At 35.9% G+C, this 17,921-nt stretch overlaps 1 protein-coding gene across 1 annotated transcript in view; it reads left to right on the forward strand.

Moving 5' to 3' along the window:
- Nucleotides 1-7,288, forward strand: part of nalf1b (NALCN channel auxiliary factor 1b) — a 94,219-nt gene extending 86,931 nt beyond the window's left edge. The window contains exon 3 of the mRNA XM_028024309.1: nt 1,581-7,288. Within this exon, the coding sequence (XP_027880110.1) occupies nt 1,581-1,882 (302 nt within the window). The 3' untranslated portion in view covers nt 1,883-7,288. The remainder of the gene's footprint in view (nt 1-1,580) is intronic.
- The last annotated feature ends 10,633 nt before the right edge of the window (nt 7,289-17,921 follow it).

Consider the following 17,921-nt stretch of genomic DNA (forward strand, 5'->3'; position numbering starts at 1 on the left):
TTTTTTTTTTTTTTTTTTTTCGGGACACTGAAATTTTTTTTTGTTTGTTTTACATGAGAATTCAGAGATTTTTTTTTTTTTCTGGGCCATAATTTTTTTTTTTTCAGTGGCCCTAATCCTCTTCCGTACTATTTCCTTGGAAATGACCATAATAAAACTTCTCATACTTGCATTGCCTCCAGAGAAACCAAGACTAAATCTTTACAATTCTGTATATGTTCTGTGTATTTTACTGAAGTGTTTAATTGTAACTAGAAAACTAAAAAATATTTAATGTGCAATAGTGTGGCCTCTCTGTGTAAATAGTGTTAAAACAAATGGCAACATAGTTCCATTGAACTGACTGCAGACAAAACGTGCAGAATAAAATAGTTATTTTGATTCAGACACAAATAGCTTTTTAGCAGGTCACACAACACAGTCAGGCCTCAAGCTGCTGCAGCTATAGCCTATCTCTGTCACTGTGAACCTCATTATAAAGAGTGAAAAAAGCTTAGATTCTAAGAGGAAATCAAGACACAATCAACAAAATAATTTACAGCTGGAATACAGTTTTCCAAGCTGGCCCTAAGAAAATAGATGTTACCGTCAAAAACTGACCCTGCAAATCAAAGCTGTTTCACCAGAGATGAAGCTACCCAATCAGAGCTACAGGTGTTTTACCAGAACCAATCGTTTAAAAATACCGTAATCTAAACCCTTGAGCTAAAACTTGGTGTCAGACTAGGACACCACTTCTTTAAAACATTAACAGGATTTTAGCATATCTAGTTTCTTATTGCTATTTTAATATCCCATCAGATATGCTAAGAGTTTTATTGGTGACAAATACCAGTATACAAAATCAGCGGTTCACAGCTGTAAGAAAAGTTTTCTTTATCGCCACACACACAAAGCCAGCTTTCACGCACCATGCAAAGCCATGTTACTGTAAAACTCTGCTCCTCTGGTGTGCTACTGTGACATTGTGGGGTTCTATTTCATAGCTTATGCTGCCTCCTGGTGGTCATGTGGAGCAACACATTTGTGGGTGTTTTCGGATCCGATCTATGAAAATAAGCGTATTTGGCTGCATTTGGTGGTTTGAACATCAGTGTTTTGCTTTATCATGTTTTATTAAAATAAACAAAGTAAGGCTAAAATTCAGTGTTTGAAATCTTTTTAGCTGCCATCCAAGTCTAATAGTTACTTAAGTAAATGTAGCTTGATACTACTCACCTCTGAATGTAGTGCTAGCCTTTGATGAACTTCAGTCTGTGGTGGTGATCATAAATCAAAATGTAAGAGTGAAAATTCAGGCTGTTTGTAGAATTTGATCTCCATATTCATCTGCCTTGTCATGCCTTCCAATGATCACAGGCATTTTTTTCAATGGAGAAAAATGCTTCCCCTCTCTATCACACTGGATTTTGAGAAGATTTTGGAAGCTTTTCATTTGCCAAAAAACCCCCCATAAAAAATCCAGTCAATATCAGACTGTTATTTTGCAAAGGTTTTGACAAGCAGTACACCGTCTTGTATAAAAATAAAAATGATTAAGTCTTTAAATTGTCTCCTTTATCTTATCTAAAAACATCCAGGGTTGCTGGAAGTATACCCATCAGGTGTTGACCCAAATGCAGAGTGCTGTGATGTGCGGTGGGATTCAAAAGTGGACAACCGTTCCAGAGGGACCCTAAAAAGAACTCACCCGCCATGCCAGCATCGTACCTCCCTCAGCTCCTCGGCAGCCTGCAGACTGTGTAACAGCCGGCTCAAACTCTGCCTGCTGGTCCTGGTCCTCCTACACACTGTTGCCAGCCTCACTGCATCCCACAATGCAACAGGACTGGGCCTCCCCACCTTCACGCCTCTGGAGGAGAGCCCCGCCAACGAGGAGTGATGGAGCAGCTGAGAGGATATGAGGTCGCAGAAGGTGGGGGTGGGGGATTCCCTCACCATGGCAACCAGCTTGGAAAAATACGACGACGGTTGATGCGAACAGCTGGAGCTGTGTGCCTGTAGACATACTGCAACACTTTATGACAAACAAAAACACATGGGATGCTTTGAGATGAGAAACGCTTAAATCAATCAAACATAAACTAAAGAAACAATCTCCCACAAACTAAGGGATTCAAGCTGTCCCTTTGGTAGAAAAAAGGGACAATGCCACAACCTTTGTTGAGCGGGAAGGTCAGCTTCCTCGTGGCTGAGTTTCTCTACGCTTTTTTACACTGTGTTCCAATTATTGGTTTCTGTTGCACTGGCTGACTATGGAATAACATAATCATATTCTTTCTCTAATGTTCATTATTCGTCTTTTTCGTGGTTCCCTCATTCAGGAACAAAATGATTCCTCTAAGTAAGACAGAAAATGTGAAAAAACAAATTAGCAGCAAGTATGTGTGTGTGAGAGAGAGGAAGAGAGTGAGAGAGCGAATGAGCGGATGTTGCTATGCCAAAAAGTCTACTTAAAAGGCTAATGGTTTCATGGAGAGCCCCTCAGATTTTCTCTGCTCCTCCATGGGGGTTTGGTCATATTCCTTTTAGGATTTCTTTGGGTTTTAATGTGGTTCTGACTTCCATTAAAATGTATTTGTTTGACTAAGGCTTACAGGCCTTCTTCTTACTTAGTTTTGCGAGACAATATTCACCAGATAACACAATTTAGTATCAAAATACTATTTTGTGTTCCATTAAAAGCAAACACTGGGCTCAGGAAAGTTTTCTAATACTATTTAAAATGTTTCCTTAACTAACCGTTAATTTTCTTATGCTGACTTTAAAGACACTTAATTTTCTGTAAACCTAAATGAGGAAAGTGAAATTTGACATTCCCTTATGGTGAAATCTCAAATGTTACTTTGCAATTATAATCAGTTAAGTTTTTTTATTCAAAATTCAGACACCTTTATTTTTCTGTATCTATTATCTATTTTATTTTTCAAATGTGAGGTGGTGAACAAAATAGTTTAATTTTGGTACACTTTATTTAACCCTCGCACTATCCAATTTTGACCCCACAGGTTTTTTACAAGTTTTACTCATAAAAAAAATGTGTGCGTGGTTCAGCGGGGTCTCACTGACCACACATGAGCTTTTACAAGTTTTTTTTGTGTGTGTATGTGGTTTTAATAATTAACTGTCTTACAGGACAACCCTTGACCCCCGTTTTCCCGTTGTCTGAAGACTACATTTGCAGCGCTCCTGAGCATCGCACTACACCTAAGACTGTGATAGGGTTAAATTATGAATACACACAGTGAGCCCCCCTCCCCCCAAAAAATGAAATAAATAAGAAATACTTGCTCTGAACAGTGAATGTTCAGAAACAAAAAAATAAATAAAATGTATTTAGGTCAGGCTTGGTTACTCCATTTCATCTACCCTAAAACTTAGCACCATTGACGATTTTTATATTGGCAGCTGCCCAGGGTGGCATTATGAAGGGGCACATCTATATAATAAAATATAAAAATATTGATTTTTTAGCTTTCTATTGATTTGTGGATGTGTGGTCAAGGGGGAGTTGGTACCACTATTCAACAGTTGCCTCCTGCTCGATGCACTGCATTTTCTTCCACCTCAAGAACACAAAAAGAAGAGTTCCTCCATTTTATATGTTGAGGGGGGCGGTGCCCTGGGCATAAATTGCCCAGGGTTCTATTTATGCTTGATCCGTCTCTGCCAAAAACACAAAGTACTAGACTTGAACATCTTAGAGATTTTAACCCCAAGCCCGATTTCATTCAAGGACAACATGATGGCTGGATGTTATATTAATCGCTTTGCACAACTAGCAACTAATACAACTAACTCTCATTCAGGTTTGTTAAATTATAATTTGGCTATCTGCCACGATGTGTAGCCTTTGCTCATCTCTAAACACAAAGGCAGTTTCAATCAGTTTACGTCAGTTAAGATGGAGCATGGGTCCTCTGCAAGAAGAGGCCACTTGTATTGTCAGAACCACATTTAATCCCAAATCACATCCAGTAGCATGCCCACTGTTTGTATTTCTTTACTTTAAGCATCACAGATTCCATTATGTAAAGGGCTTATTATGAAATACCGAACAAACGTTGTCATTCATACAGTCAGACACATTTAAAAGTCACTTGTTTTACTGTTTGCTTGCCAACAGAGAGGATGACAATGCCTCATTCTTATTTTCACGGAAATTCATTCAGCTTCAGTGCAAAAGGCCTTTTTTTACTGCAATTGGAAATCAGGAGCAGAAACAAACGCAGAGAAAGGAGCATGTCACTGTTAATGAACGCTCAAAGTCAGTTCAGTTTACTTATTTATTAAGCCTGGGATGTGTGAGCTTAGAAAGAAATGGTGTGACCTTAAGGGCTGACCTCTTTCCTTAGTTCTGTTTCTATTGTGTGTCTCTTTGATTAAAGTGGCTGGAAGATCAGGTATCTGCTAAAAGCAAGGAGATGTTGCTGGATACATTTATTTTCGCATTCCAGTTTGTTTATTATATTAAATGTTCCGTCCAGAATCTGATGTCATCAGGTTATAACATTACATGGTGAATTTACTTCCATCTTTATTCCACCTATGTCAATATATATTTATATACTGGCTTATCTTTAGATTTGCTGCTCAGACCTTGCACCATATTACTCTTCACTATTCCTGTTTGCATGAAAAGCTCCCCATCCACCCATCCTGGTTTAGGTTGTCTACATTCAGTGACAAAAATGCTGCTATGCCAGGGGCCACAACTAGATGAGAGATATATTTATTCTTTTATATTATCGCTGCTGCTGGAGGCCTACAGTACGAGAACTGTTAGATATACAGGAATCAAAGATGGTTAAGCTCTGGGAGATTTTTATTTTTTTTTTTACCTCTTAACTTGTGGGTAGAAGGGTGCTGCTGCTGCTATGTCTGTACCTCTGTATATATTTTATTTATTTTTTTTTTTTTCAGTTTAGGTTTTCAGTTATTCATTTGTTCTGAGCTAATTGCAAACATCTTCACATTGGGGTTGCTAGATAGATATTACTAAAAAAAGTTGTATTCAGACTGCAGGGATCTACAATACTATTAGATTTTGCACCGCAGCCCTGCACTCGCATAAAATATACATTTCAAGCATTACTTTTGACAGTAGTGTCATACTCAAATTTCTCTTTTTTTCTTTGCTCTCCCCAGTCTGAAAAAAAATCTAAAATCTTACAAAATTAAGTAAATAAGATCGGAGGCCTGAGTGAAAGGAAAATGAGCTTCATCTAGTACCAAGGTTAACCCTGTTTTGAGTAACATGCTGCAAATTCACATCCTAATTTTTACATCTGAAGAAAAGATTCTCAAGATTCTCACTTGTTTGTAGAATCACTCAGTTAGAAATGCATTTGATACATCACACAAACTTTATGTTGCCAACGTCTAAAGTACAAGTAGGAGATCCAATTTAAGTGACTTGCAAGAATTGGGGGTTTTTGATATGGACAATATGACTTATCACACAGACTGTCATTTTGACAGGGCAACAGAAACACAAAAAGTTGTATATGCAGCTCTGGAAAAAAATGATCAGTTTCTCTGAATTTACTTTTTATAGCAAGATGTCTGAGTAAAATGGACATTGTTCTTTTATTCTATGAACTACTGACAACATGTCTCTGAAATTCCAAGCAAAATTGTAGTATTTATTTAGAAATCAATATTTGGTGGAAAAAAACATGAAGTTTTCAATGAGGTTCAGTGCAGTGGACTCTTATTTTTTTTCCAGAACCGTATATACAAAATTTATCAAACTTTTACACATTGTGTTTATGCATAAAATAAAAATGGAAAGGTAATTTTTCTAGAATAACTCCTCCGTTGATAATTTGCACATCCTGACAATGAGGAATGGGCCCCATCTGTGTTCTGCACTGTGCAAACACTGACTGAAAATATGTCTGGACAATCACTGATCACACAAAATGTCATGTTCGTCAGGAGCAAAGGAACAGACTGTGCACCTCTCTCGACAGCTAAGAATATATAAATAAATAATAAACAAAGCTTCAGTATGAACATACAAATACGATGGAACTAAAAATAATTGGAGAACAGCTGCCTGGTTTGATCTGTCTCGGTTTCAGATGTGACATTTGAATGTTAGATTCAGAAATGAATGAAAACAATAAGAAAGCATGCCTGGATGCCTGGCCTGGGCCAGATACTGTAGTGGGAGGAGGAAAGTGATCAGACAGGGCACCATTCTTGCAAGTGAGTTCACTTTATCAGTTATGTTAACAGGCATGCTTGAGATGCATCATAGTTCTAAACATAGACATGGAAAGCATGTTTGTATTATGCATCTTCATCGTTGTTGCATGGGTTTGAGTGCCGTCAATAGGCTGTCCCTTAACCCAATCCTTTCATGCATAAACATCAACTGTTTTCATTTTTACATGCAAGAGTTCTTCAAACAATAAAATTAATTGAATCATTCTTTGTTGGTCATGTTGGTCATGGAGGCATGCATGCAACAAGTACTTCTTACTTTCAATGTATGTTTAATTCTGTCAAAATTATAAGGCTTTTCACTTAAAGAAAACAGTGTAAGCTCATTTAAATCCAGTCTTCATCCATGGAAATGGTCTGTAGCAGCTGTAGGCGACGCTCTTGTCATCTTCCATCACATACAAACAAAATTTCTGTGGTTTGTTCCTACATATTTAAACTATTATTGCCTGTTGCCCTCAGCTCAAGTGAACCCATTCAAATGAACACAAATGTTTCACTTTCTCTGTCTTTACAGCGGTTCCTTTCTCTTTCCCGTGGATCTATGCAGAAGCTCATTTCCTTTTTTTGGTTGTAATGGTGTTCCTTAGTATGCTGAACAATGTATGTCTCTCCTTGTCTTATTTAAGTTACTGCCTTGTTACTTTCTTCTTCTTTTTCTTTGATTTGATTTGAGCGTCTTAAATCACTGATGTTTGAAGACAGTGTGGCACAGTTAGACCAACAGATTTCACCCTCAGCACCACAGCCTTTTTGTGAAAGACTGTGGTTCTCTGTGTGTGAAGGTAAAAAGTTTATTATTCTAGAGATGAAAAAGGCTCAAATGCATATAGAACTACCATTGCGATTATGATTATTATTACTATTATACTACCAGTATATTGTAATATTATAGATGCTTTAGTTCAAGTAACTTCTTTAATTTTTTTTACAAACAACTTTGAGATGAATGATTTATAAGAGTCTCACAGGTCATGATCTTTTTGAAAAGTATGAAAACTACTGCTACAATTACTAAAATTGTGTTCTAATGAAAATAAATACAAATATAATGATACTGTTCTAACTTTGTTGTACTTTTGCATGGTGTGCCTTGAGACTGAATGTCAAAAAAGTGTTCACAGTGCAAAAACACATTACATCAGCAACACAAAACTGATATTAACATCTTCATAATCCGATAAAGTGAAACATTTTTTTCACAAAACCTAAGAAGTTATACAGATATGTTATAGATGAAGGTTTTGCTGAAAATCTCCACTACAGTTCAGCTTGTGACTACATTCTGGAAATGTTATGTTCAACAAAGGCATTTGTGTTCCGTATTTTCTAGAAGCTAGAATAAACAAACATATTTACATATTCACTTCATTATGACAACCTTAAAACTTTAAAACTGCGTCAGACTGGCGGTATGTCCAGGGTGTACCCCGCCTCTCGCCCGGAACGTTAGCTGGAGAAAGGCATCAGCACCCCTCTGGACCCCACTAAGGGACAAAGGTGTTAGAAAATGGATGGATGGACAATCTGATAAAGTGAAACATTTTTTCATAAAGCCTAAGAAGTTATACAGATATAACTTATAGATAAAGGTCTTGCTGAAAATGTGTCATCAGTCTCAGCTTTTTATGGCCTTAACAGAGAGCATGCTGTTCCAACATAAGCCATGAGATGGCAGTGCTGACTTGTAAACTCGAGTGTTGTGGGGCACACGTCCAAGAGGATAAAATAGGGCATGGGTGTGTAACTAAGAGATTATCAATGAATGCTACACAGACATTTTCCTGCCTCAGTTTCTAACTAAACTGACCTTATCACACCATCAGCATGGATAATGTTGTTTTTTACACCTATAAATCTTGTAAGCATTTATTCCAAATTCATAGTTATGCATGAGGTATGGATATATTTCCCAATCATTAATTATAAAACTGCTGACCAAAACCCACCAAGGGCAGCTGGATCAGTTTGACACACTCATCTGTTTAATATTTAATGTCATAGCTCGAAATTTATTCAGCAGGTTCAGTTTGCAGTAGTGAAGTCACAGATGTTTCCATTTTCAGCTTCTGCATCTATCCATCTATCCATCAACCATGTCACCATATGTGGATCAGATTATTGTGGGTCACCGTCATGGGCTGCCTGTTTTGCATTGGTGAATTTTATTGCCGGCAGGCCTGAATAAAAACCTCTAGTTGTGTTGCAGCTGTAGATTATAAAACAGGAGAACAATAACAAATTGCATATTCTTCATTTTCATCCGCCCCACACTAGTGGCCGTTCCATCTCGGATTAAAGCCCTCATTTCTATTTCCGTTTGTTAGGGGGATAAAGTGCTCAGCTGACTAATCCTCAACTAGCCCGCCAATAGTCAGCATCTATATTCCACCTGTCATTCAGAGCACAGACTTTATGTGGATGTGTGGTATTAAAAGGCCATGTGTTTTTAGAGGTGAAGCTGATGGCTGGATTTGCGACTGGTGAATGTAAAGATTAATGGAATGCTAATGCAAATTTTTAATCCCACAGCAAATATCATTTTACGTTTGGAGTGGAGGATGGGAATTTTCTTTTAATGTAATTGTCACTATCTTATTCTTTATCAAGCAGAAAGAATACAGCAGCATCCACCAGTGGAGGTCAGAAGTATACATTTTATGAAAAATATTCAGCACTGGCCAACATAGATATAAATTGTTTTCCGTTTTAAACAAAATATGAAAGTTGTTTGACATACTGTTATTTATTACGAGTGAATTCATATTCATTTCGGTTACTGATGCTAGAAGCAGGACAAAATTCACCATTAAATGTGATATATTTGTATTCTAAAGCACTTTAAATTGAATACCTTAAGAAAATCCAAAATTTCTTCACCGACAAAAATTTCTGTGAATATAAACTTAATTTTGTGATGTTATTTCAGTAAATCCTACATGTTTCAAATGTACAAATTGAAATAATTAAGATAGGAGAAAGTTTTTAATTTATTCACTTCCAAATAGAACATTGTTCTTTTCATTAGCTGGAAACCAAGTTAATGAATTTGATTTCAAATGCATTAGCTTTGGTAAAGTTGCAGTATGAAGCTTGTATAAACAATAGAGATATTTTTCAATCAACAAATCAACTTTATTTATATAGCACATTTCAGCAACAAGGCAGTTGAAAGTGCTTTACATAATAAAAACACAAAATTCAACAATTGAAACATTACATTTTGCCAATGCCTTCATTTACACATTAAAATGTTGGCTAGTGTTTCATACATGCATATATTGTACATATGTTGCTAAAACAATCATTTTGTTATGACAGTATGGAAAAAATGGAAAAAAGGTCCAATTTCAAAGCGCTAAATGACAAAGTCTAATATATTTTAAGATATTTTTCATATATATATATATATATATATATATATATATATATAGCATTTTCATAACAACTGTAAGTAACATAGTTACTTAATTGTGCCATAAAATGGCACTTTGCAGCTGGGAATTACATAATTTCCCCACTCCCTATCCCTATTTAATATAACATGCTGGTAAAACTGAGATAAAATCTGCCAGGGGTATGAATAATTCTGAGATAAACTGTATGGTTATAGTATCAGAGAAGTCAAGGAAAGGAATAAAACTATGTAACCATAAACAAAAGAATCAATCATTAAGCAAATTAGAATAAATCAGAATTTTGTTTTTGGTATAAGTAATGCCTTTTGCTACAAGTAGACAGGTAGGGGTTGACTAATTAAATTAAGCTGAGTGAAGGGTATATCATTAGATAATAGATTTCAGAATGAGTTGCTGAGCATACACCAAATGTATTCTCTCAATAAAAAGGCATTAAGATGATGACATTAAATTTAATGATCAACTATATCTTTATAATTCAGACATAAAGGTACTAAATGATGATGAGCAACAATCGGGGGAGAGATGATGTCAATGTACTGAGAAAGATTAAAGAAGGTACTCTAAAGGTTAGACAGCAGTCATATAAGTGAGGACTTTCAACTGATGAATCATCCTACATGTAATTCACTTGAGAGTAAATCAACAAGCCATATTTAAAACAACCACAATGATGCACAATGAAAGGAAATGAGGCATCTGAGAGCCTGGATGAGTTCTGCTCTGCTTTCAGATTCAACCTGGGTGCAGTACAAAATGTCTTAATGGACTCAGCTGCACTCATTTTGATATAATGTAGCGGTAGGTAAATCTGCGGATAGAACAGATTTAATATTGAAGGTGAAAGGAATGGTTTAGTCACAGAAACACCTGTCTTCCAGAAAATGGCAAAAATGTATATCATATGCAGAGAAACTAGAATTTTCTTTCAGTGATAGCATAGTTTGAAAATCAACAAACTGGTAATAAGAAAAATACTGATTTTTAGAAAACACAAAACAATAGCAACCAAATAATAAAAAAGTGGTTGTAGTCAAAAGGTCTGAGATGCTCCTTTATAGGGTGATTAGTTTTCCATGTAGCTTAGAGTGCTCAGATGAAATGCAGTTATCTGTAAAGTTGATGAAAATGAATGGAGATAAACTCAATTGCTCATTTTCACTGTGTTTTGCATGCATCACTTCAGTGTTGTCATAGAAGACGGCGTTATCCAGGGACTGATATCACTCAGTCATTCTTTCTGATGTAATTCACTCAAATGCAACACCTTTAAGTTACCAACAACTCAGGCAGAGTTGTTTCTGAGGCTTCGTGTAAGATGCCGTTGGGGGCCCTTAGATTGTTAAACTACAATGGAGGTCACTGATATTGTGAGTCACTTATTAAATAACTTTTGCTTTTATAAATATCAAACTTCTAAAAAGAGAGAATTGAAGCAGGTTGAATCTTCAGCTTAGAGTAGCTTAGAGGCTACATAGTACCTCTTTTGAATGGTCTGCAAGAAATTTCTTCAACTTTAGAGACAAATGTCCATTTTCTAATCAGCTTCAACCAAGAAAGTAAAACTATTACTGAAGTTTATAAAGTGAGCTGGCAGGATACATCAGGATCTTATATTGATCCCTGTTTCTGAAAACTTCTCTAATGTTTCTTACTTCAAGAGGACATACGTGTTGATGTAACAAAGTCAACGTCTGATATTACATGTAATGATTATGTTTCTAATGCAGAAAACAGGCTTAGTGAGCACTTTTGTAAGGTATCACATTATGCATTCTTGTAAAGTTTGAATCTAGATATTACAGGTGTTCAGCAGAGAAGTTTCCCAATGAGCTGCAGATCAGCGGTGGAGACTTGGGGGAATTGGAGGTCAGGATCCTGTGTCCATATTCACAACTGATATAGACTCTTAATTAGGAAAAGGTGTCAAGAACTTTAAAAGTAAAACTTTGAAATGTAAAATGAAGAGACAAGTCGCAATCTCCTCTTTAATAGTCTTATGTTTTGTCAGCCCATCCAGGCAGACTGCAGCCTGCATGGCTATATAATTACTGCCACCTTTAAATGGAAGCAGTGGGCCTGTGATTCTGACATGTGACATGACAAGCCTCCACTCAGCTCATGCACTTATGGCTTTAGGAAAAGTTTCATTTAGGAGGCTGTTAATACCATCAGAGAGAAGCACTCATAGGTTCTTCTCTTGAAAACACGGGTCTCACATTGTGAGTGTCACAACATTAACACCTAGAGGACATAATTTGAGTCATAACTCAAGGAATTGCTAAATTATATCAAATTCATTGCACTTTCATAACAACTGTAATCCGTACAATCTATTCGACCAATTTAATCACCTTTCCCTGTAATTTAGCTACCCTATAATTTGTATTTCAATTTGTGTTTAGATGAGTAAGGAAAATGTTGCTCAACTTTTTATCATTTCACAGAATGAAAGCTTCCAAACTTCTAATGTAATAATTTCATGTTGCAATGACAAAGACAAGCCCAGGTACATCCTTGCTTTGTTTTGTTTTTCTTCTAATTCTTGTCACCTCATTTTGCAGTTGAGTGGGTTTATTGTCTGCATTCAAGTCCTACAACAGGAGACAGGCCTAAGGAGGCAACAGGGATTTATGGGGTATGATCTGCCTGAGAAGTTATGTGAAACTGCAGATTTCCTTCTTCTCTGTGGAGAAATATGATTTTTTTTCCTCCAGAATATTATGAAAAAGGAAGCTGAAGATGGACAAATGTTGATATTTACATATGTGTTCAACGTTAACATCAGCCCAAGATATTGCATTTCTACAAGGGAATGAATTTACAGATAAGTGTAGCAAAGTAATCGAAAAATAAAAAGACCATTAGTCATGTCAAAAATGTAGCAGGTTCTGTATTTTGAATCATTAAGTGAATGTTCAGAGTAATATTGTTGATTTTAATAAGTGAGGTCAATCCTTATGTGTGAAGTCAGGCTTCAAACAGATGTCTGTTTGAACTACACACTACAACTAATCTGGTTGGAAAGGCTAAAACACATAAAGAAGTGCAGATGTTGATGAGCTCCTTTACTAAAATGATCTAAACACAATGACTGGGCTAAAGAGAAAAGGTGAAGCTTTTTCTGGACTGATGGAAACTAGATTGTGTAGATTCTGCAGCAACAGATGTGAAGGCAGACAGAGTGAAGAGAAAGCAGCTGATGACACGGTAAGTAATAACATTAGTAAAAACTGCGTGCAGCAATAAGGTCGTAATGTTTTACTGAGAATCAATACTGATAAAATTAGTGTTTTCCAACTTGTCTTAATTTGTAGTTTGTTAAGGGCCCTGGCTTCTTGAGGCTGTGCAGGCTTCCTTTTGTTATGCAGGATCAGCTGTGACAGAACACCTTCCTGATTGGCTGCTTGGAGGCTGCAGGAGAGCAGCCACTGCATTGGACCAGCAGAGGATTGTCAAGCCAATCAGACGTTGATGAGCCTCACCTGCTCCCTATAAAAGGCTCTTGAAACCATTCCTCCAGTGCAGCAGCTAGTAGGAAGAGATTTTGTTAAGCTGTCCACCACCTTTGGTGTTTACAACTGCTTTGGGTAGTTTTGAACTATTTTGTTCTTGCTTGTTCTGCTAAGCAGTTTGACTCTGCTCTAGATTGATTTCACATAAGCTAGAAGCTCGTGTTTGGGAGGCTTGGTGCTCCCTTTGTGTCCTTTCTTTTGGGTCGTTTTGAGTTTACTTTAGACTGACTTGTTTGAACATTTTGTAATTTAATCTGCACTTAACATTCTTGAATTTGTTAGTCCTTTTTTGTTTTAATTGGGTTAAGTTGTATTGTATTTTGTAAAACCATCTTTTGTAATAAAAAAATTTACATTCCACTTGTTTTCTCTGGACATATTTTTATGTTACCGCCCCTGAACCCCTAGACCTTGGGGGCATAACATAGCTAATCAAAGCAACAAAATGTTTGTGCTTTAATGATTTGTGCATATGTAGTGCAGGCTGCTGAGTAAAAACTGTTTTGAACAGTTATGATACTGATCTACTGAACCATGGCCCAAATTAACTACATCATATACTAGAAATAGTTAGTTATTGACATTAATATAAAACATTGGCATGATTACCCCTTGTGGTATTTAACATCAAGATGGTAGTTTGTTGGATATAAATGTGGAAAAAATATTCATTCTTTATTTATAGTAATAACTAAAGACAATTTTGTCTCATAGATGGCATACATAAGGAGCTATACAACTCTTTTTTTTTTTTTTGCCAGATTGTTTACCAAATTGCTAATGTACACATATGAGTATTATATACAGAGATTATGTATGACTAATCAATGTAGAACAAGTGGACCAAAAATATGTGGGACAATTTTTTTTGTTGTAGTTCCAGTTCCTTTACTTTTGGTATTGGCACAAAGGAATCATGGAGAGAATTTCTTAACTCAGATGCATTAAAAACTTGAACATGTTTGTTAGTTACTGATTTACTGAAGATTAACCTTGAGATGCTCAAGGTCTGTGCATTTGTGCATTGATTCTTTATCTTAGCCGAGTCTTTGCAGTATTGATATGAACAGAGGGAATAACCCACACCTGTGCACATTAAAGACGCATCTATGCCGACATCATCTGTGTGTTTTGAATTTGTCGTAAATGCACTCCTTTACACATAGCAAAACATTTGGTCAGTGCAGGGTGACTTAAATTTAAAGCAGCACTATTTTAATAAAGTAATCCCTTGTATAACATTAACAATGAGAGTTTTAAGGGTTGCACACAACTCTGTGCTTATTTAAAAACAAATAGGTTATTTTAAAGTTGATATTAATGTTAATCTAACATCTGATATTCTTTTATCAATTTTTGTTTGGACTCTATTGTTGGCTGTGCTACTTAAATTATGACCTTTGATGAAAATGAACCAAAACCAAAAATGTACACACTGTTGTATATTCTGTATAATCTGTGCATATAGCTCCCATATTTATATTTATACACAATATCTATATCTCTTGCTATAACCCCTTATAGTCCATACATACATAGTCTTGTACATCTGTAAATAAATATTTATATCTCGTAGAGCACTTCTGGATAGATGCAAACTACATCTTGTCGCTTGTACTTGTGACAGTGCAATGACAATAAAGTTGAATTCTATTCTATTCTATTCTATTTAACCTAAATTATATTGTACATCCTCTTGAATATTCACTCCTGTTTTAGGCATAAACTATTTGTAAAGGTGAAGAAATCTATCAACATCCCATTTACAGTTACAAGTATGTATGGTTGTGCATGTCTCTATAAGTCCAACTAATTTTGTTACTGGGAGTTTTGCCCGTTCCTCAAGGCCTGGTCCAGTTTGTTTTGAGCTGGAAAAGTTCCTCTGGGATAGATTAGGTTTTAATCCATACCATGGATTTCTTATATAACTGAGATCTGGGCAATGAATTTGCTATCCTAAGATCTTTAAATGTGTCCCCTCAAATCATTGATTGTAACTTTAACATTATGTTTTTGGTTATTCTCATTCTGAAGTACTTGCTTTTCTTCTTGGAAACTAAAAAAAAAGAATAATTTTCTCAGCGATAAAGCCAAACATTATTTAGAATTTCCTCCTCAAGGCTTCTTAGAAATTACTTCAATTTGGACCACATACAAAAAGTCAAATCATAAAAACCTTCATACATCAGGAGGATGCTTTATTTTAATTTCTTTGTATGAAATTTGGTTTTTATAATCACGATCAAAAGCAGAATTCCATTCACATATCAAGGACACAGTTTTCAGTTTCTTGGGGATTTCTAAATGCAATTTTGAATTTTTTTTTTCTGCAATCATTTTCTCCCCCAAAGAAACTTTTTTGAGAACTCAGTTTAAATATGTTTTTAAGGTATATTTATGAAATTCTTTAATAAAACATTAAATGTGCTTCTTTAACCCTTTTCACCTGAACGAGCTTCAATAACTCTCTGATTGGCACAATGAATCAATACTGGCTTTGCTGTGATAAAACTATTAATTACTACAGTTATTCAACTTATTCGTGTTTTGCACCCACTTATTTCTGTTAAGAATCAGCCTACGCTCAAGTCAATCTCCATTTACTTTAATTTTAATCAATAGTTCCACATAAGAGACCATTCATGTTGCTATCAAAACAAAGTGTATTGCTTTGCTCTATTAGACATCAATATAATGTGTATGCTGGAATGTAAAGTAATTTGAACAGTAAAGCATTTCAAGCACCGCTTTAAATGAAGGTCAAGCAGCAGTTTCACATTAATACATTTCTGATTGCATACATGAGAATACCTGACACACAAAGTGTAATTCAAACTCCATAACTAAAAAGCTGATCATGCAAGTATAAAAAGCAAACAAAGATCTGTTTCAGAAGATGTGGCCATGAAGTTTTGCCCAATATCCTCATACAGATGCTGCATTGATATAAAATACAGTGTAAAGTTGCAAAGTTGTTCCTTGTTCATCTTATCACCATGGTAGCACTTCAAAGAGACTAAAGCTGTAATGTGCCATAAGAGCTTCTTAAAGGATTCTCCTTGAAAAGGTTCACAGAGACACTTCCACAGGGTGAAGATATATGCATTTGTACACATTTGCATGCACAGGGTCATTTTTGGAAATGAAGCTGTCCTCTTCTTTGAGCAATGCATCCTCAAAAGAGTGAAAGCTCATGATGCTGAAAGGGTATTATGTCTCAGGGTAACTGTGACTGTGAGAGAGTCTGTTTATATTCCTTAAGAAAGAAAGAATAACAACCCATTCTGCCAGAACAACATTGGAGTACTGATAATAATCTCACTACTGAGGTTTGGCTGATGAAGCCTTACAGTGATAGACAGGAATGCTGTGTACTTGGAGTTCTTAAACTTCATGTTCAAATATGAGTTTGGATTAAAAGGTCCCAAAAGAAACACTGATTAACAAATTACATAAGCAAATTGTCTTCAGCTTATTATATAAAAAAATTGCAATTTATGCCTTGATTTGATGGCTTTTAACCCCAAATTTCTATTTATAAAAATAATGCAGGCATTTTTTCAAATTAGAAATTTAAACAGTTTTTTTATGTGTAATGTCAGTGAAGACTTTTCTATTTATTATTAGGAGGAGGGTAATGGACTTTCAAAATGCCGGTTTTTGCTCAAACGTAAATAAAAATTGAGTTCTCATATCCTTGTCAGAAATGATTAACTTGAACATCTTTTGGAAGATGCTTGAAGGTAAAAATCAAGCAACACAACAGTTACAAAAAATGTACAATTTTGTCAGAGGAGAATGCTTGGTAGTGTTTCTTGGCAACAAACTCATTAATGTTTGGTCTCTGAGTTGTAGAAACTCTTGGAGATGTGCATCAGTAAAACGGAGTCTGTGTCCCATCTTGTTAATTTCGTCAGAGTGAAAAGTTGCACACGTTCGTCTGACCAAACGTGAGTTGGAAGATGGAGTTTGATCAATGTCTTGGGCAAAACGGGGAAGAGGGTTGTTACTCTGCAGTTCTATAAACTCCATCTGGATGTGCGGAGAAGCTCAGAAGCGAATGGATGACAAAACAATTCCAAGTTATTTTTTGTCATTCACAGTCAGCAAAGAGCTGTGTGAACAAATTGCACAGAGTGCTCCTCTTATCAGCAAATTGTACTCATCAGTGCTGACTTCCAAGCTCAGTTTGTGTCTTCCCTTCTCTTGCCACAATTAACCGTAACAGTGCATTACGGCACATGTTGAGAGCCCTGTGTAAGCTACTGGTGGGCCACTAGTAAGAGATCTATAACATTTTTCTTACAGTTCCTTCATATCTCCAACAAAGCAAAACTTTGTCATTTGTTTCTAAAGGACAATATTCTGCCAAATGTCTCTTTTCTACCTAATTGTCAACTCCGGCAGTAACTTGTTTACCTGAAATTAATTGTATGTCTCCTCCATGGAAGCTCATAAACACTTTAAAAAAAAATCGACAAGGCAGATTTTTAGATCTTCTGAATTACTGATCAGTCTGTCCTTTGTAGCTCAACCCTCCTCACCTTGTACACAAACTTTAGATTTCAAGTATAATCCTGGAATCAAAGAAAATATATATCTCTCACTTTGACCCCCATTGATTGAAGCCATCCTGGATAACATTTAAAACCTGAATAAAGCCATCATCTCAATTTATTCTACATTGGTAGTTGTCTTGGCAGACAATTATAATTAGCTCAGTTATTTTACTTCCACAGACACAGAAAGGTCACAC

The sequence above is a fragment of the Xiphophorus couchianus genome, chromosome 7 (assembly GCF_001444195.1).
Source record: "Xiphophorus couchianus chromosome 7, X_couchianus-1.0, whole genome shotgun sequence".
Taxonomy (NCBI): domain Eukaryota; kingdom Metazoa; phylum Chordata; class Actinopteri; order Cyprinodontiformes; family Poeciliidae; genus Xiphophorus; species Xiphophorus couchianus.